General features: G+C 44.5%; 1 protein-coding gene across 2 annotated transcripts in view; it reads left to right on the top strand.

Annotated features, from left to right (window-relative positions):
• Nucleotides 1-20,492, top strand: part of CCND2 (cyclin D2) — a 35,554-nt gene that overhangs the window by 6,246 nt on the left and 8,816 nt on the right. For both annotated transcript variants that reach the window (XM_068401251.1, XM_068401252.1), the window contains exon 5: nt 10,689-10,819. In XM_068401251.1, the coding sequence (XP_068257352.1) occupies nt 10,689-10,819 (131 nt within the window). The remainder of the gene's footprint in view (nt 1-10,688; nt 10,820-20,492) is intronic.

Raw genomic sequence — 20,492 nt, 5'->3', positions numbered from 1 at the left:
TTTCTGAAAATTTAGGTGAGAATAATTGCTTCTCTGGAAGAGAGGCTTTTAATTTATACCTGTCTGCAAAACACTGGTTTTTGTTTTGTTTTGTTTTTTTTTACCCCAATGACTTTTAGAAAATAAGTGTACTCTAATTATCATCCAAAGGATTAACAGTTAGACCATTCCTTAGAAGCTAGACCTGGAACATATAAACAACATGCAGTGTTTTCTGGTGTTATTATCAAGTAGTATACGGCTCGATGTTTGAATTCACTACAGTTTGACATACAGTTCGTGACAGGAGATGTTCTGCCTATGTGTTTGTGGAGGGAAAAGGAAGACGGGGTGCAGCTTTTGGGCGTGAGTGTCTACTTCTGTGCCTGCTTTTCAATATTCGAGATGTTGTGACTGCTTTTACAGTGTAGGCCACTTTTTGCTACCTCAGTCGATCTGTTTTAAGAGGATCTTATATGGGCTGTGTTAGGGCAATTGACTTTTTGTTTACCGAGATGCTCAAGCTTTTCTTCTTTTCCCACTGCTGCGTGATCCTTTTCAGGCGAAAGACCACAGGACTCAATAGAAATATTGCTCAAAGTCTGTAGGATCACTCTTGGTAATTCATCAGACATTTCTGGACTAATTAGGTCTTTACTTGAGGCTTAATCTGTTCCATCAGCTTTGCCTTCTTTCTTTGCCTTCTCTCCTTACTGAGGATTCATTCACGTTGCCCTTTTTCTTCTGATAAAGATGGTCTTTCCCATGGACATTTCTTTGGATCCTCCCAACGCCATTGGCCGTCGGCCTCCATCATACCTGGATGTTGTCTTCCAAACCAGACCAATCTTTCTTCTTTTGTTGCTTTCACCTCCTACAGTAGTGTTTTGTTTTGTTTTGTTTTATCCAAGAGGGCATTTTCTTGAATGATGTAGATTTCATTATGTTTTAACTTTTCAAATTCTTGTCTGTAGTTCTTTGCCCTTAAGGTTTTCCATACTACCAAACCATTGCAGGGCTGTGGGCCATGAAGGAATTTCCAAAGTCCATGGCTTCTTTCCACCCTTTCTCCATGAATTCTTTGATGGTTAGCTCCATGCTTTACTAGTTCATTTACAGAGATCCAAAACAGCATCCCCGTTCCAACCCTTAGCCCAATCATGCACTTCTGTCATGTGTTTCTCCCATGTGATCTGCTTCTCATGTTATATGTCTCAAATCCATGAACCGAAGTCCTTTACGTAGAGTTTAAAGAGGAAACAAGTCACAGCTTCTTTTCTTGCAAGTGGAAGACACAATTGACTGCGTATGGAGCTTCCCAAATGACAGGCACCATGGTGCTGGCTGTAGGTTTTCTTCTCGTCCCATTTTCCGCAGACCGCTGTGTTGGCGTTTAGTTCTGAGGAGGACCCATGACCCCTTGCAGTTTCAAAAGCAGAGATCTTACCCAAGCCCTCATTCCCAGTTTTCTACCTCATTCGCAGTTTACTAGCAAACTACTACCCCCATTTGCACTATAGAAATGTCATGTTATTACTCCTGTATTTCCCTTTCACTGCCACTGTTCTCGAAGTCGTTCTTGCCCTCCTTGGTGAAGAAAAGCCCCTTCTCATCAGACTTCCTTCCAGATCCAGTTGTCATTTCCTTTTCTTGTCCTATTTGTTGCAGAGCTCTCATACGCTGCTGTATTTCTTCTTTCCCTTTTCCCTCAGAGCTTCTGCTCTCTTCCAGCTCGCGTTAAGCCTGGTGTTTCCTTTCCCCCTTTGCCTTCTTTCAGCAGGATGACCTCCTTTGACATGTGGCTGCCTCTCCCCTTGCTCCCTCCGTTTGTGTTTTTAGCCCAGTTCTGACTCTCTACTGTTACCAGACTTGACCTTGCTGGCTGGCTGACAGCTCTGGTCTGGAGCATAGCAATGAATCCCTTTTTATTTCCATCCTTTCCATCTCAGTGCAGTTTTCTCTACTCTCAAGTACTTTCTCTTCTTTAGTATATCATGCAAAATCTGGCATATTTCAAACCATTTTCCTCTAGCCTGAGTTCGTCTTCATCAACTGCTCCATTTTAATTTCCAAGAAAAGCGTTATATCAGAAATTCCCAAGTGTTCCCTGCCTTTTACAGGAGCCGGCTGTGATCTCGATCCTACAATACTTTGTGTCAGCAAACGGAGAGGGAAGCGACCTGGATGTTGTGCTGGATGTGTAGGATCGCTTTGATATTAATCTATTCTCCTTTCCATTTGAATGTTAGACAAAAGAAGATGATACTTGGTTCTTTTGTGTATTCCTCTCAGTCACGTTTTATTGTTTTGGCGCTCTCTCTGTTCCTCTGTCTTTTATTTTGAGCCCAGTTTCTGAAACAAGCTGCATGGTTGTAAATCCAAAGCCTCTCCCCAGTCCTTGTGGTGATTAATGATTCACATGAGCATGACTGAAACTGGAACGTATCCCTTTTTGCCCTTGGTCCCATCTGAACATATGGCTGCTGAGCAAGACAGAAGCTTATTCCCTGAATAAAAAGTTTTCTCTTTACCGTGCCCTGCACTTGCAACACTTTCAGGAGCCTCCTTCTCCACTGGAAGGGGCTAAAAGTGGCGTCTTCCCGCAGCCCATCCCTGTCTGTGCTTCCAGCGCTAAGGCCATGTAAACAGGGTAGTGTCATTAAGCGAGAGCTTGATCTGTTGGCTGGGAATTGCCCATGCGTAGGCCAGCTTTCTTCAAGCTGCCTCACTCGCTGTGCAGTGAGAGTGTATAGATTGACACGCACTGGCATAGCCTAGTCTGTCCTGATGTCATTTGTTTCCTTGTCCCGCTGCTGGCTCCCTGTGTAAGCTAAAATCTCCTTCAGGCATCTTCTGAATTTTAAAGGTACTAAGAAGCTGCATCTGGACCCCTTGTCCTTACAATATAGCTTGGCAAAACTGATGCTTGCAGCTTTTTCAGCTTGGGAGGATCCTGTTTATCTGTGAGCCCAATAGAGATCGTCCTTCTTTTGCTCTCTGGGATCCCGTCACTTTGCCGCCGTGACCCCACCTCCATCTGTTCATTGCTTTGCACCCTTCATCCCTCCTCTGTCTCTTTGCACAGCGCTCCACAGTTTGGAGACGTTTTCTCTGTGGATGCCTGCTTGCTTGTACGTGCCATGCTCCAAGCAAGGGAATTGCTCCTGGAGGAGTGGGAAAGGGCACCGGTTACACAGCTGCGTGCACAGCAGAAAAGAACCGTGCATTATTTCCTTGACTTCAGCGTGCCCTTCATTTCTTCTTCTTCCAGGCTGTTCAGAGTCACAGATGCCCAGCTGCTTCCTTGCGTTACGCTCTCTTATTGGAGGCTGTATGCGCCCCTGTTGTGGCGCAAGATGCCCCTTCTTATCTCAGTGCCTATAAGGGAATGGGTTTTGGGAGAGGACAGGCTGTGCAAATCAGGCTTTCAGAAAGAGGAGCTGTGCGTCTCCGAACGCAAGCTGTAGTTGGAGAGGCTCATCTCAGTGAGGAGGTTTCCAGTGTTTTATTTAAGTGGCATGCAGAACTTGGAAGCAAAAGGCTTTGCAGACTTCCAGAGACAGAAGGTAACTTGTGTAGATCCCTAGACCAGCCCTTTGCGTGGTCTCCTCTGTGCTTCGTTCAAGTCTTATGGCAGGTGAGATGTTCCCATGATGGATACAATACAGCATCTCATAGACTGGTGGCTTTCAAAGCCTGTGTCTGCAAAGAGGTTAAAAAAGAGGAGGAAAATTTCAACTTTAAGTCAGTTTTGTACAGTGTGCCAAACCTCTGCCCACTGTCTCTGGGACATTAATCATCTACATTGGAAAGCTGAGAAGGCCTTTTTTTTTAAACTTCTGGCCAAATCCTGGGTCCTTACTCAGACAGAAGTTCTGTGGGAGTCAATGGGAATGTTGTCTGAGCAAAGACTGCAAGATGAGGCCCAAAGCCCTAGTGATCTGGAGGGTAACCACACAGAATGCTTTGTAACACCAAGAGGCTTGTTTGGTCCTCGGGACTCCTGCTGACCGAGTCTGCTATGCATCCTTCCCCTCTCAGCCAATGTAAGAGTTATTGGGCTCTGTCCCTGCAGAGGATAGAAGCGTGATATGAGTTATAGCCAGGACCTGTTCTTTGCAGAGGGAAAGAAAGAAGTCCACAGAGGCTTTGTTGTGTGGATTAATCTCTTAGAAATAGAATAACTGTTGCAAAGTGACAGTGGTTGTACGAATATTTCTTGTGTGACAGAAGAAAGAATAATCCACGTGAATTTATTGCCATACAAAAGAAGGCTATTGGTTGTTCCTGGGAGAGGCAACTCATATCAGTATATTGAGCTCTGCAGCAAAATGAAGCCTCAAGAGTGACGGAAGCTCCATCAGCTAGTAAGCAGGGCCTGGAGAGTGTTTCGTGTGACCAGACTCGCTCCTTAAGTTGCAGGACCCATCAGATCTGGGAAGATGAGGTGGAAAGAAATGGAGGAAGACAGACTTTGCTGATACAAGCTGGGGTAATTCCTGTGCTGCCAGATAAGTTGTCCTCCTTCCTACCAGCTGCAGGTCTGACATTTTTTTTTTGGTGGTTCAAGTGCTACCATAATCCTGATCTTTGTTTAGGCTTCCTTACTGAAGTTGTAGAACAAATGAAATTAATAATCAGTGCACACAGTTGCTCAGAAATAGAGTTTATGATCAGCTAATAAGCATGTTGTACCGAGCGCTCATATAATTTACATAGGCTGTTCCACATGTTTCCCTGTCTCTGCCTCACTTGGATGGTTGTGATGTAGTAGTAGCATTTAGGATACTTTAGACCCATTTGTATAAAGGCCAAATACTTTTTGCCTTACTGTAGCCCAGGAACAGAATTAGGTGTCTGCCATCCTGCCTACTTAAAGAATAGAAGCAGCTCTGTACTTGACAGTTTTTTGTTTGGTCATACTTAGCACTGACATGCCTTTTTTTGAAGGGCTGAAGAGTCATCTGGTTTTGCCTTTAAAAGCAGAAATAGTTAACATGGGGAAAAATTGCTGTGTCTTGTAGAAATATGAGAGCAAGAGAAAAAAATGGCCAAGTGTCACGGTTTAAAGCCAAACCAGGACACCAAGGCAGTTAAAACCAACTGCATTTGAAAAAGAAAGTATCACACTAATGCTGTAACTGCATTTGGGTCAAAACCGGCAAGGATTAAATTCACTACTTATTGTTCCCCTTAGACCTTTCTTTTAAACTTACTTGGTAAAATATGGTTGTCCTCATAGTAAAGTCATTGTCTGGGTGAAGTTTGAGGCTGGGTGAAATTGGACCATTATCTGTATCATTTCATAAACTGGTATTGATGATTGTCATGATTCTGTTCTCCTGATGGAGGCAACATTCCTTTTTTTTTCCTCTGTGAGAATCATTACCTTCCTCAAGACAGGGGTTTCCAATTCTACATTTGCAACTCTGAAAACTAAACCTCTATCAAATGATAGAGATTAAAACTAGCTGTTAAAAAAACCAACCAGCAGCCAGAGCAGTAACAAGGGTCATTGTAAGAAGGTAGAGTTCCCACCTGGCTTTGGTACACCGAGCACGTTCAGCCTGGATATTTGTCAGTGCTTGTTTCCTTCCGGCAGTTTTCCTTTATTGGCTGCGAGTTAGGGCTTCCCCTTGCAGGACCTCTCTGGGTTCCTGCCTCCGGTTCCCTCCTGCTTTAAACTGACTGTCAACCTTGCATTTTCCTGGCTTGGAGGTAGTGAAGTCCACTGGATCAGGAGAGAGCCAGCAAAACAACTCGGTCGCGGTGCACAGGGTCCTAGAACCTGACCATGGCTTACATGTGGCTCGCTGGCAAAAAAACATCCTCGGCACGTGCATACATTCATGCCCTGGCTGTGTGAGCTCCAGTCTGAAAGCAGGATGTGGGTGCAGGGTACTCTGAATTTGCTTGATGACTCCTGCTGGCTGGTCCAGAGGTGGCTGTGTTTCAAAGGGCACTGTTTCTTATATTGGCTTTTTTTATTTCCAGCACTGAAGTCAGTGGGGTTGTGCAAGGTTGGTACCTTGTTTTTAAGTCCTTTAGGAAAAAGGTGATGCTGAAATGGGGATGGGATGGTTTCTGGTATTTATTGCCTGGGAATAGAAGATGAAACAAGTCCTGCTTTCTAACAACCCGTTTCTTCCTTGAAGTGTTCATGTATTCACATCCTTGTAGACTACACGTTGTTGCACTACTCCTCTGACATTTAATGAGACTCTTTTGTACTTTGCCACGGAATTGCATAAATCACAACAAAGTTAGAGGCAGAGCCATGTCTTCGGTACAGGCTCTGGGTGCCCATTAACCAAGGCTGCACATAGGTCCGAAAGACGGATTTAGCCCGTAGCCGTGCTTCAGGTGCCCAGTAAGAAGTGATTGTTGAATGATTCCCTCTGTAATTCAAGGTCCATCATCTCCAAAAATAATTTAAAGTAAAAGTATATGTTTCAGCTTCACATGTTTAGGTCCTCTCTCTTCCCCTTTTATTTGAGGTTTTTTTTCCAAACCTCAGGGCAAACTTTTGACTTAATTCTGGGGGCAGTTTTACCTGGGTGAAAACTGAGTGAGGATGGTGGGACTTGGCTTGTTGTCATGGGGGAAGCAGGGATAGAGGTTTATAATTGAAAATAACATGTAAAAAGCTTGTTTTGAATTTCTTGATGGAATGTACAGGACTCGGAGGGGGGTTCTGCATCCCCTCAGATACGGTACTTAATATTTGTGCTTTCATTGCACCTTGACAAACATTTCACGTAGTTATTGCTTTGCTTGAATATGGAAATATGTTAATTACGGCCTTTATTCCACTGCCTGCTCTTTTCCTCAGCCTTTTCTATTCAACCCTCTAGGTGGCCCAGCACAATGTGGCTTCTTTTCTTTCAATGAGCTCTTTCCACACTAATAGGGTCCAGGGTGATGTGAAGAACCATTTGCACAAAATTGGTGCACCACCCCCCATCCCTTTGTGGGCATGTCAGGTTAAATTCATATCAGCAGGAGGGTCACTGCCATGATTCTCAATAGCGCGAGATGAGGTGATGACTTCAGACAATGGCGCCACACTCTCCAGTTGGAGACACTTGCCTCACCAGTTGCAGTAGTTAATTAATATGCTAAAAATAGAAGCCAGTGATACAAATCGCTGCCTGTTGTACAACAAAGACTGGGCATGTGTAGCTTTGATAGCCAAGTTTATGGTGCTTGTTATGGAGGGAAGTTAGTTTAGAGCTAGAGGCAATGTGAGACTTTCTGGATGCTGAGCTTTAGTCACTCTGGGCCTCTGGCCATTCGCTCGCTGTCTCATTTGCATTATGAATGACATTAAGGGAACTAAGAAGGTTATTGGGACATAGGAAATGTTCTCATGTGACCCCACGTGGAAGCAGACCTACAGCAGTGTTAGTTGGCAGGGGCACTGTGGCTCTTTATTCAGCTTCCTAGGAAGACGGTTTCTGGGAGTAGAGATATAAAATCAGCCACAAGAAAACTGGCGTTTGGATAATGTGAGGGTCCTGATGCAAGGCCCTAGGAGGCAAGGAAGTTCAGAGGGCAGGCTGGAGCTGTGTCCTTCGCTCAGCCTGCCGTGCCTGAGCAATGCTGAGTGTTGGGTGCAAGACACGGGAGCTCCCTGTTGCTTGGGTCTCCCCACCAGCCACCTGGGGCTGGGTGAAGCTGCTCCGTGGGGGCTCAGTGATGATGCATGAGGGTGTGGGTCCATCTGGGCCTCCAAGTAGGTCCATTTTTGCCTGCTGCTGGCTCAAATGATGAGTAGAAGGGTGTGGGTTTTGAGTCTCACCCACTGCATTATAGCTTCCATAGGGACTGTCCAAACGCCGTCAGAGTTTGAGAGGTTCTGCATCATCTTTTTACCACACCTTCCCTGAAACTCGAGACAAAGAGGGGTAAATTATTGAAAGTCCATTGCCATCCATAGTTCCCATGTATAACTAGGAGACGGTTTGGCAAGTCATCATTCTGTGATTCTGTAAATATGAGGAAAAACTTCTTTACGGTGAGGGTGACCGAACACTGGAACAGGCTGCCCAGAGAGGTTGTGGAGTCTCCTTCTCTGGAGACATTCAAAACCCACCTGGACGCATTCCTGTGTGATATGGTCTAGGCAGTCCTGCTCCGGCAGGGGGATTGGACTAGATGATCTTTCGAGGTCCCTTCCAATCCCTAACATTCTGTGATTCTGTGATTCTGTGATTTAAATGTGGGAGTCGCATCCCAACTTAGGGCCACGTTGGCCAAGTGCAGCCTCATTCATGCCAGTGCAAGCACATGGGATTCGCAAACCCAAGCAGATGCAGCGTGTGCAAAAGGAGAAACAGACCCGTGGAGATGTAGTCTTCTTTAATTTAGACCTTTTCTAAAGAAATGAGTGGGATTGCTGATGAATTGCTCTATGTAGATGACAGCAGATTTTGGGGATGATAGGTCTTTTCCATAAATGTTTGAACATTTTTTAAATTTTATAGACATTTTTTTATTTGCTCTGTGGACCAGGAGGAGACTGGACAGTCACGCAAGCACATAAACATTTGCAACTTTTATAAAAACCTCTCATTATCGGAGTCCTTTAACCATTCCTGCTCTTCATATTGGACTTTGTAAACTGGTGGCCCAGCGATCACACTTCTTCCATGGAGCCACTCGCTACCAGGTCAACCTGCAGGAACAAGCTACTGCAACAGTCACGCAGAGCTGAGTCCCAGGGCCCCCCGTCAGTAGCAATGAGTAAGAAGAGAGGCAAAATGGCATAAAATCAGGGCAGTTTTGAGGGCTTAAAATCCCACTGTATTTAAGGCCTGTTCTCAAGGTCTGGCCTGATGATAAGTGCATCCACAGGCTGAGGCATGGGGGATAGGGCAGGCTCTGTGGAGACCGCATGTGCTATGTGTCAGGTAACCTTATCTATTTATTTTCCATGGTCATCCATTTACAGGCTGGATGGGGCTAGCCTTTGCACGTGTGTGTATAAATCCACGTGAGGTAAATGTGAAAGTGATTTTGATCATGAAAATGCAATTCCTGTTACCTCTACATGTGCTGAGATCAGCATCCTCAGGGCTGTGTCCTGCACTGAGAAGTAGGAGTCAAGGCTTTCTGTTGACTTACTCATTAGCGGGGGCAATATAACTTAATTTCCAAGATCATCAGCTTTCCTATGTACAGTGGGGTCTTGCTATTACAATAGTGCATAATTCTTATTTTCATAATAATGGCAGTCCATATTCATTGCTTCTGTCAGTGGGAATTTGCTCCTTCAGAAGTGTTTGTCAGGGTGTGATGTCTGCTGCGCTCCCCTGGTAGGAAGGACAGTGGGCTTCAGCAGCATGCCATGGCGGGCTTGCAGGTGGTCACTTCCTGGTGGCTTTGTGAGACAGATAAATCCATGTTAGGGTTTCAGCTCCTCCTTTTCTTTCCGCAGTTCTAACATCCCCCCTCCAGTCCATCTGGATGAACGTTATGACCCGAGTCCCATTCTTACCTGACTGCTTCATTCCTCATGGGTCCCAGGGACATATTCCAGCCCAGAGAAGAGCATGCCGTCTCCACAGCTCTTGCAGTATCTGCCAGCTCAGAGTCTGGGAGGCTGGGAACAACTCTCCATGTGTCTAAAACTTGAGCGGTTACACAGACATCAACAGGTTACAGAATTTGTTAGCTGAACAGAGAGGACTTGGGATCTGCCCTTAACAGAAGGGCAATCTTCTGTAACAATCTGTTTCTATAAATAGACTGAATATATTGATTGTGATTTCATACTAAGTATTATTTGGGTTTCCTCTTCCTTCTCGTCCAGTGCCCCCAACTGAAAACTGGTAGAGAAGGGTTTGTTAATGAGTTATTGGTGAACCAAACAGCTTGCAAACCAAGTTTCATTTTTAGGAAGATACCATTAACCTAGAAGATCTCCTGGAAATAGTATTTAGTAAGACATGCTGATAAGCCAGTGCCTATGAGAGTATCATAAACCATAAAATGGCCTTATAAAGGTCACAAGAACATTTAGTTTTATTTTAATTTCTCTCCTGATCTCCACAGATGTGCGAGAGGAAGTTTTGATATGTGTTTTCAACTTGTTTATTAAGAAATAATAGTAATGACAAATGTGATCTTTGTTTTTTCTTTGATTACCTAGCTATGGGCTGTAAGTGTTCTCACTTCCTAATTGCAAAGGTGGTAAAAATGAATTGTTAATTAAAATCTCTTTCCCGGACAGGTCTTTAAACGCTTGAGTTAATTAAGTCTTTAAAAATTGACGTGACTAAAAATCTCAGTTTGGTCCTTTGTGATACCTTATTCCGGTTAGTTTTCTGGTTATACAGAGAGCTGTAATGCGACCAAGACCCAAATTTCTGACATAAATTACAAAAAGCCTCCTTCTTCTCTTTCCTTTTCTTTAAAACTAAGGAAAAGCTATTAAAAATTGTCCAGGTTTACTTTATGCATCAGTGAGACTAAAAGACTGAACTGCATTTCCATTTTAATTTGCAGATCTGTTACCCCTTCTTTGACTGCTTGTGATGAGCAGTGTGACTAATGAGCTTCGCCGGACCAAAAAGAGTGGCACTTTTCCCTTTCTTCTACTTCCCCATTTTTTATTCTTGGGTGTGGTTTTTTTATGTTGCTTGCCTCTGATGTTTTGCAGCTTTTCTGGTCTGGGCTTGGACTAATTCCCAGATCTGTTCTTGCAGATTTTAACTTTGCCATGTACCCACCGTCAATGATAGCAACTGGAAGTGTGGGAGCAGCCATCTGTGGCCTTCAGCTCGATGACGGGGACAGCCTCACAGACCTCCTGGCCAAGATCACAAACACAGATGTGGTAAGTGTCCCACATTCCTCTTCTCCTTTCACTTTTGAGGGCACAGTGGAGAAGCAGGCCATCAAACCCTGCCTGATCCTGAAAGCCCAGTGGAGCAAAGGAGGGGGGAGCTCCTGGAGCGAGTGTGTTGCAGTTGTGGACCCCACCTTGGTTGCAGTGCTTGGAGTGCCCAGAGCTCCTTGGGATCAATTTTCATTCACGCTTTGTTCAGCAGCTTGGCGGGGAGAGCCTGCGCTGCACGCCCTGGCTGATGGTCAGGCGTGCTATAGGGGGGAGCTGCCTTGGGTACCGCCACGGGCGATGGGGCGAGCAGGCAGACAGCATCCCCCGGGGCATAAGGTAAACCAGTATGTGCACCCATCCTGTGTTCACAACCTTGAAACTGTTCTTCTGGCCCTCATTGAGGTATCATCTAAAAATGCTTGACTTGAAGGAAGTGAATAATGAGCTAATCCTCTGGCACCAGCACAATATGAGGCAGGTGCAACCCAGGCTGTCTGGGATTTTGTCTGTAACTTCACTAAGCTCACCCCATGAAGGGCACTTCTTGGCTTGTCAGAAGGTCTTCTTGTCAGTAGAGGTGAATCTGATGGCAGTTCAGTGGTGCTCAAACTCATTCAAAACTGAGTTTGCTGCTCTGGGGTCAGCTTCTAGTGGGGACATCAGAAAAACCCAAACCTGACAGCTCTGTGTGGCAGTCTCAGCCTAAAGCTGGGAGGACTGAAAGGAGCACTCACGGTGCCTTACCGCAGGGGTGGTGCCTCTCCTGCTGTGCCCCCGTGTCGGTGGGACACTGTGAGGAGAGCTTACACTCCTGCAAATCCAAACTGCTTGGTCTGTGTGTGGATAAACAGGAGTTTCATCTCTTGCAAAGAGATGTTTTGCCATGATGAAATTCACTCAAAAGGAAAGAAAATGAGTGAGGCTTTCTGAAATGCAGGCCCCTAATAAGATTATGCTTTTTTTTTAACCATAAAAGTATCAGTTTCCAATGCATCGTCCTTAACACGTGCTAACTATAAAACTTTTTATTGCTTTTACTTCACAGAGCAAATACGCTGTGAAAAATTAGATCTGTGATAACATTGTCAAGAGAAGTTTGTTTCTTCCAACAAATATTCTGCATTTTGGTTAAAAAGGAATAGTCCAGTTTAACAAAAAGGGAAGAATTTTGCCATTTCTTTTTTTCTTTCAATCAGATTGAGCCTAATTTTTAAGTGCAGTTCTGGGGCTTCCCATTTCTTTTGATGGGAACTGGGTTTTGCACAGAGAAATGAACATTTCCAATTCTGAATGCTTATAATGTGAAACAAGTAGCTGCAGAAATGTAACATGCACTCATTTCAGTGCAAGTGAAAATTTTACACAGGTATTTGCTCTTTTGGGTCTGTTTTCTAAGTATGGGGAAACAGAGTGATGATACATTACAGTAAGCAGCAAGAGTGTGCAAGAAGTATCCTGCATAACAATTCAAACTGCATGGCCTGGTGCGAGTGATGCACAAAGCTCATTTGTACATTTAGACTGGGCAAATCCGTTAAGTTTACTTCATTTATGTGGATAACAAGAATTATCTGTTGTTGGTACTGATATGGGCAGTTAATTGGCTGAATGAAAGTTTCTCCTTGGATGTTTGTCTGATTGGATGTAACACGGTAAGTTTTGGATGCTGCATCCAGCGAATGTCCGGGAGGACTCTTAAGACAAGTGGGCAGGTGTGAGAGTGACATTAGAAGACTAGGCAAAGACAAGGATTTAGGGAGAGACTAACATCTTGTTAGCAAAGGTACTGTCTTCAGCCAAGGTTGTGAATATCCACAGAATAAGGAAAGCAGTTGGTGCTAGCCCCTAAGAGCCTCTTTTATAACTCCATGTGTTAACTCCATGGAGTGTCTGAAGGGCTGATGCCCCTCTGCTGTGATTTTCCTTGTTTCATGACAGTGCTGGGTGAAGTTGTTCCTGCGCGGCTGCTGCTTATTTTTCCTGCTTGTTTTTTGCTGATGTGTGCCTACACAGCTGCTCATATCCTTGTGTTTCAAACCCCATGCTGGAACTAATCCAGCTTAAAGAAGGCGGGGAAGGACCACTTGTTGTCATTTCGGAGCTGGGGAGTCAGGGTGCTTGCTTGGTTTGTAAACCGGATCAGTTGACTGATAGATTTCCAAGAACAGCCTCACAAGCAGCTGGAAGAGCTGAGCACAGTGGCACAGGGCAGGACCGCAGGGGCAGATGAGGATGAGAGGAATTTCTGTAACCATTGTCAGTGAGCTTCCTGTACTACAGCTATAGAAGTTACAGCCTGACGGACCAACTTGGTAATCAGGAGGACAAGGATAATGAGAGTGAGCGAATGACAGTGTGGGGTGAAGAATGGGAACACAGACAGGGGAGCGAGGGACAGGGAGGCATGCAGAGTGAAGAAGAGAGTCAGTGGAAAGTTTAGGGGGAGCCTTCACAGCTTGGCACCTGCTCCTGCTGCTGTGAAGCAGAACAGAGCACATCACTGCTTGCAGAAATCCCTGAGTAGTCCTTCGGAAGACTTTTTTGAAGGCAGAAGCAAGCGGTGCTCAGGTACCACCAAAAACCAGACCTAAAACAGATACCCTCAGCAAGCTCATCACTTTGTTCCTGTGCCATCTGATTAACAATGCAGTCTTCCATTACTAGACCATGTTCCCTGTACAGTAAGCTCCAGATAAACTTCTGATGTTGTTTCCACAGTATTTTAGCACTTGTCAGAAGGGAGATGCCAAGGTAGCCCTTGCTGGTGTATTTGTATTTGAGGTGTTTGGTAGGTTTTGATGAACCATTGAGTAGCTGGGTTCTGTCTTTCTGGAGATGCCAGGGAGTTGTACAGGGTAGTTCTTCATCTCCTCTAAGAGTTTCCCTGTTCGGTCACAAGGATCTTTTTCATTCTCGCTCTTTTTCGGCATGGACAGGAGGTTTGGGTTGCAGTGACAACATGGTGCTGACAATATTCAGCTCTTAGATGAGGGCAAGCGAGCTTAACACATGGGCCACAAGGGCTACATCATCGGAACCTTGCAAGATACTTAGCTGTGCCTCAATTCCCTGGTCTCAGGGAAGAGGATTTCCCTCCTTCACCCATCATTTTTGCCAGCAAAGAGGTTTTGAGCATCCTTTTCTGATGCAGCGCTTGCCGCAGTAATCTGTTCCATAGTCACCTTCATGCATGGATTTATGAACAGAAGGTCCTGCAAGGCTAGATGCAGCTGCTCTCTTGCATAGCTGGTCCTCATGGTAAGGGTTACACCCACAGGTTCTCCTACTGCACCTCTCCATGTGTTTCCTTCTGGTTGCTGGCGGGTGCCTTGCTGCTTCACCTGTGAAGCCCTGCTTGAATCGGGATCCCAGCTGACTCTTACCATGCTCAGTGTGCATACTGGGGATGTTTGTGAAGGCTTGTAGAGACAGAAGAAAAGCCACAGTATGATCTTTCTGGTGGAATTTTCTTTCTCCTTGGTACAGTAGAACCCATGTTAATTGACTTTCCGAGCATGTTGCGAGCATATTCCACATGACCACATTTGAGGGGGAATACAGGGCTTTTTTTGATTTCTTGGTAATTTTTCTGGACTCTCTTTGATATTTATGGATATACAATTAAAGCTCATGTTCTTCATTATATAGGAGGCACTTGAAGCTTTCTCAGGCATCCCAGCCCTTCTTAGTGTAAGGCTCTTTCGCAGCATCTTGCAGATTGGACAAACTTTATCTCTCGTGCTGAATTTTTCTATCCTGATTGTTTCAGTCTGAAAGAAAATACCTGCCAAAACAGCTCAGTAGTTCTAAAGTGGTTAGAAAGAAAAAAAGATGGTTTTTTTTTTGCATTGGAAAATTCTTCATGCCTTTTCTTTGAAATTTAGCAGATGGGGTTTTGTCAGAAATGTGCTTTTTGCCATCCTGGTGAAAATCTTCTCAGATCTGGATGAGCTTATATGCTTTTGGCAAAAAAAAATACCACTCTTCCCAAATAACAAAGAACTCTTTTAACATTTTACTGGTCACATCTCCTCTCCAAGAGCCTATCGGCAATGGGTAGAGACAAGCTTTCTTCCCTTTGCTCCTGGTCTCAGCCCACAGCATCACAGACCATGGAGGAAAGTCTCACCCCTCGAGTCAGGGCATACTTGGGACAAAAGGAGCTTTTGGATAATTTAATTGCTAAAAAATCTAAGTCTTTGCAGAAGTTAGAGGTGCTGTCATTTTTCAAGACGTTTCCATTGTGTGGCAGAGGTGGCCTTAACTCAAAGTCTGTCTCCTGCAAGCTTTGATGTCTCGGCCCAACCAAAGGCAGCCGCAATTTTTAACTTGGAAATGGCAGAAATATTTTGGTGGGAATTTTCTCTGTGACTTTTGCATTGGAAAAATGCAAAAGCGCCGAGGAATAGAAAATTTCATCCTGCATGTTAAAGCTTGAGAGAGAAATAAGCAACTGAAAACAGGGTCTCGGAGAAGTATTGGGCAGTCTTAGCAATAGGTAGGAATACCAGCCTCATCTGTAAAATGTGTTGTTGGAAAAAATGTACTGGCTAGATTGTGTAAGAGTTAGCCCAAGGCTGAGTTAATGAAGGGTAAAGACTATTGTAATATATTTTACACTGGGACTTAATTGAAGTTGAATGAACAGCTTCAGTTCTCTCACTTCCTGGTTTCTGACGCCTGAGAGCTCTTCCTGCAGCGACCCAATTAATTCATCGTCACTGTGTGAATTTGTTTTCAAAAGGGAGGTTAGGGAAGAGGAAGAAATGAGAGCTCCTAGGCTTCAGGAGCATCACATGGTGGAAAAGCAAGGGAACTCACAGAAATTACGCTTCTGCAGAGGAAAAACTTCTTTCCCTCCCCATGCCTCCTGGTAGCCCACGGGAGATGGCAGAGAGCTAGCAGGAGAGTCCTTCCTCATCAGAGGGTCCTGGGGGCTTCTGCTTCTTTTTCTTTCGGTGTGTGTGGTTGCTTAGCATGGTTGCAGATGATGGGACTTTCTCATTGGCTTTCCAAAAAATGTCACTGTCTAAGGCAAAGCGTGAAAAATTTCAGCTTCAAGGTTGCAAACATATGAAAATAGAGAATGATAATGAAATCCTGATGCAATTTAACTGCAGTGAGCTTTTCTGAACTTTTACTGTTTTATAATGATAATTTGAGGGTGATACCTGCTTGGTAGGAAATAGTGGCATAAACCAAGAGGCTGAAGTCAATGGACTTTTTTAGATTTACACTGATGTAACTGAGACTGGAGTTTGGCATTTAGAGCTATAATGTTTTTAATGGATGTTTCATTAAGAATTAGAAATAATTCTTTATGAATAAGAATTATTCACAATTCTTTTATGAATTCATTAATCTTTATAATAAAAATATGTTATTAATAAACAGCATTTAATTTAGAACCCAGCTGTTGGGTAAGCAAACAACCAACACGAGTGTTTCTTTCAAAAACACATTGGTGTCGGCTATCCTTGTGTGAATCCAAAGCAGCCCTCCAGACTTTAGATGAGATAGTACAAGGCATCATGTCAATGTCATTCTAGGGATAACAGTTATTTCTGATAAATAGCTGCCCTGGGCCATTTGGTGAAGGTCTAATTGCAGTTTGAAGAGACAGTGACAACGAGGCCATGAAAACCTCAGTTTCATTACTCCTTCCACCTACCAAAACAAACACCAGGGAGCTACTCTTGGAGAAGCTGAGAAGCTCAGCAGCCTTATGGGTAGTGAAAGTAGCTCTGCATCGTGCATCTGAATTGCCTTTTCTGATCATTATTGTCCCAAAGAGTTGGTAAGAGCTAGTCCCACACAGCTTCACACAGCTCTGCAGGATGGGGATTGCATGTTCTGATCTGTTTTGCTCCAGAGAGTGGGAACATTTCCTTTGCTGTTTCTTGAAGAGGAGAGGCTAGTGGGTAAAGAGTTAACAGACCTACTCACAGGAAGCTGCTGAGCTCCCTGTGCATCTCTTGGTGGGTCATTGCAATGGAAAAATAAACAACTCGGGAAGCTGGGAATTTCCATAGCATCCCAGACCAGCACTCCAGTGCGCGCAGTATCCTGTCCCCAGTGGAGCCAGATGCTTCAGAGGAGGATACGAGCCATCCCCACTGTGTACAATTACGGGATGTGAGGAAGGATAGCTGAACGGGTAGGGCACATTTTAAGACCTTGAAATAAATATTCTGCTTTGCACCTCTCTCCTAACCTCCTGGAAGAGCAGCTGTCAGTTCAGTGTGTCTGCTCGCTAGCCATGGGTCTGGAAACCACCTCTCTGGCCATGCCTGGGAGCGTTCTCGTAAATCACGTGCAGGGCATGCATGCCCTGGCTTGGTTACTCCTTGCATCTCATCTCCCTTGAATCTGTCCTGAGCCCTTCCATTCTCTGGTACCCCAGATCTCCTCATGGAGGAGAAATCCATTAAGGTTTCTGAAGAGCTCAAAAAACTACTGCAGGGGTAGGTAGATGAGGTCTTCACCTGTTTACAAAGAACCTTGGACCAAAATTTTGTAGGCTGAAGTCAGTGAGAATTAGGCAAACAACTAAGTTTTAAAGATAACCCTGCTTTGAGCAGAAGGTTGTGTTAAGTGACCTCCAGAGGTCCCTTCCAGCCTCTTTTAGGAGGCTGAGTGCACTGAAACGTAAAAACTATTATCTCAGGTTAAAAATGCATTCAGGCTTACATCATTGACAAAAGCTGGCAAGGATCCCAAATTAAGCTGCTTAGTAGCTGTTTGTGTAACAAACTCTGTATCACCGTAGCCACCAGAAGGGCTGGCCAGGTTCACTCTGTGTGATAATGAGGGTTATATGCACACGTAAGGAGCATCTTCTTCCTAGAGCCCAGCTCTCAAGGTTGTGTCTGGATGACCGAAGGGGTTGTCCTCCCCAGCATCAGCAGCAGGGGAAAGGTTTTCAGGCAAAGCCAACATGTAAGTTTGTACGCAGGCACGAGTCCTTTCTAAGAGTCTGTTCCCACATGGGAACTGGTGCGTACTAAGTGGTTTTGAAAATCCAAAGCATATTTAAGGGCCTGAGGTAGAAAGAAAAAAGGAACCAGGCTTTTCTTAAAGTCTTGTAGAAACAGCTGGCTGTGAGCCCTTGAAAATGTGGAGTCAGGCTGTTTTGAAGACTGGATCCGTAATAAATGGCATTTAAAATATCTCCACTTAAATGTGCTACATATGTCAGTGCTGGGATTTCTTTTTTTCCCCCCCAAGGTCTCAAAAGTCCCTTCATAAAGATCCCTGCAACTTTCTGCACAGAAATGACATTCAGAACCACCACGTTAAAGAATTCAGTTTCTGTTGAGCTGCAGTACAAAATCATGGAGATCTATCTTGAATGGGTAGCTTTTGAACATTGTCCATACAGCACATACACCATTTATCCCCTCCTTTGTAGTGTTTAGGGCCTGTGGTTTTGGAACCCAGTAACAGGACTCGCTGTATCTTATCCTGCCTTATTTGTTGCAGACCACATTTTGTATGCAAGGAAACAACAGGCAAAATAGCCTCCAAAAGAAAGGAAGAATGAGATAGTTTCCTAAGTTGTCTTTGCCTGAGTTGGCAGCTGCTCCGCTTCATTCAGCTTTTTGTTCCCTAGTGAGTGCTGTGCGTGTGTAGCAACAATGGGGTGATGCAGTTACACCGCGGGCTCATGGCGCAGTTCCGTCAGATCCATTCATAAATACAGCCTCGGCCGGCACACCGAGGAAGCCAGGCCCCCGAGGAACCGGCTCCGCAGCCCAGGCATTGCTGCCGGAGCAGCTCACGGGGCCGGCGATAGATAGTTTGTCGGAGACTTCCATCTCCGGCAGGGAATCCTTGCTCAGCTCACAGAGCTTTGTGTAATGCAGGCGGGTTGTCACAGCTTTTTTAAAATCCCCTTTTTCAACATTACAATTACAGCAGGGTAAATTTCACAGTTTTTCGCAGTTGCAAAGTATATACGTGTTAGACAGAGATGATCAACTTGAAATCCCAAGTCACGTTAAGCAGGGAGTGTAACTTTGAGCGTCTGCCCCTTGGTCACCCTGCCAGTGTTTTGGCTTTACTCTCACTTTTTCCAGTTCTGAAAACATTGTTCTCTCCTGTTGCTATGAGAAATACCCACACGAGCAACAGGAAACCAACAAGTGGATTGTTTAAGCAAACAGTGGAACGGAATCTAGAAAATATACTGTTGAAAGTGCTGAAAAGACCGAAAAATTGCAGAGAAAAATGTGTCATCTTTCAAATGCTTAATGTTAGTCGTCTTCTATATTGCATTATTACAATAATGTAGCAATACTAAGCGGAGGAGTTCTGGCATAGATGTGATTTTTTTTGTTTTTTAAAGTGAGATGTCCTCGTTAGTCTGCATGAAATGCCCTTTGGAACAGCAAATTACTATTTTCTGTACTTGCAGATGGAAAAACAGAGACATAGAAGCTTATCTGTAATTGATGCTATTTGTTACAGTAGCAAAAATAGACACATTTAGGAGGGAAAATATTTCTGTTTTTAAACTGCATCCATTAGATGTGAGATCACTGAGATACAGTAAATGTAGTAAATGGGCATGATATTCCCACAGCAGCTTTTCAGGCTCTTGTTTTGGAGAACATCGGCAAGCTAAAGGCCAGCGCTCGGCACACGAAGGCCCCGCTTTGGGAAGGAATCCCTGGTTATGTCAACAATGAAGCATGTGCTTTGAAGAGGTTTGAATTGGGGCCTAAATGTGAACCAGCAGAGGAATCCAGCTGTCTTTTGTATCTAGGAGGACAGATGACACGTTCCATGCTGGAATTTATGTAAATCCCAATGCTTTAATGCATGTCTGGTTGCTGCTTTCTTAGATTACCCAAGCAATGCATACATGACCAGTGAACAGTATTGTCACTTCAGATATCTTCAGCATCCTTTCCGTTTATCATACCAGGTCCTGCACCTAAGAAAAGTCCTTTTCTGTTTTCCCTTTTGCAGTTAGTTTTAAGAAAGAGGAAGAGATGTTTGTGGCAGTCATCGGGGGCGTTAACAGTTATTTGTGAAGTAATTAACATTTATGTGGAAAACCAACCACCCTTTAACACAGAAATGCCAGAAGTCTTTTGCAGCCTTCCCAGGTTTGGGACTTTGAGCACTCAGCAAAGCACCCAGGGTTTGGATCCAGGCTCCTAAATCTGGTCAGGAAACGATGGAGCATCAAGAAGTATCTGGTAGAGTTACAGCTCGGTGTTTTGCACCATTTGTATGCATATGTTACGTATAACAACAGCCCTACTGTTACTCTTCTGCTGGTGGTTTTAAAGGACAGTAGGGCTGAAGTTTGGTTTTTGAAAGCCCTTGAGAAATGGCCCTCTGAATCACTTAGCAGGATTATCCTCAGCCTTGCCATTGCAAAGGATTTCATGACTCTGCCTTGCTGTTGGCCTGGGCTCAGCCATAATGCATTTTCTCTGGACACTGGTATCCCCACGAGTGCCATCTTGAATGGGCAAAGGCTGTGTGGCTGCAAGGTTCAGGGCAGTTTCCGTGTACCCATTAGGAGGCTTGCTGGGGTAAGCTTTCTTATTTCTTCTGTCAGACAAGACCAAAACTGAGATGCAAAAGGGGAATCTAAAAATTCCGATACACAAAAGCGCTCTGTCCTGAGGCACTGTGGAAGAGACCAGAGCTCAGT

The sequence above is a fragment of the Nyctibius grandis genome, chromosome 5 (genome assembly GCF_013368605.1).
Source record: "Nyctibius grandis isolate bNycGra1 chromosome 5, bNycGra1.pri, whole genome shotgun sequence".
Lineage (NCBI taxonomy): Eukaryota > Metazoa > Chordata > Aves > Nyctibiiformes > Nyctibiidae > Nyctibius > Nyctibius grandis.
The sequence above is the reverse complement of the archived record's forward strand: the minus strand, read 5'-3'. Positions and strand labels throughout refer to the sequence as shown.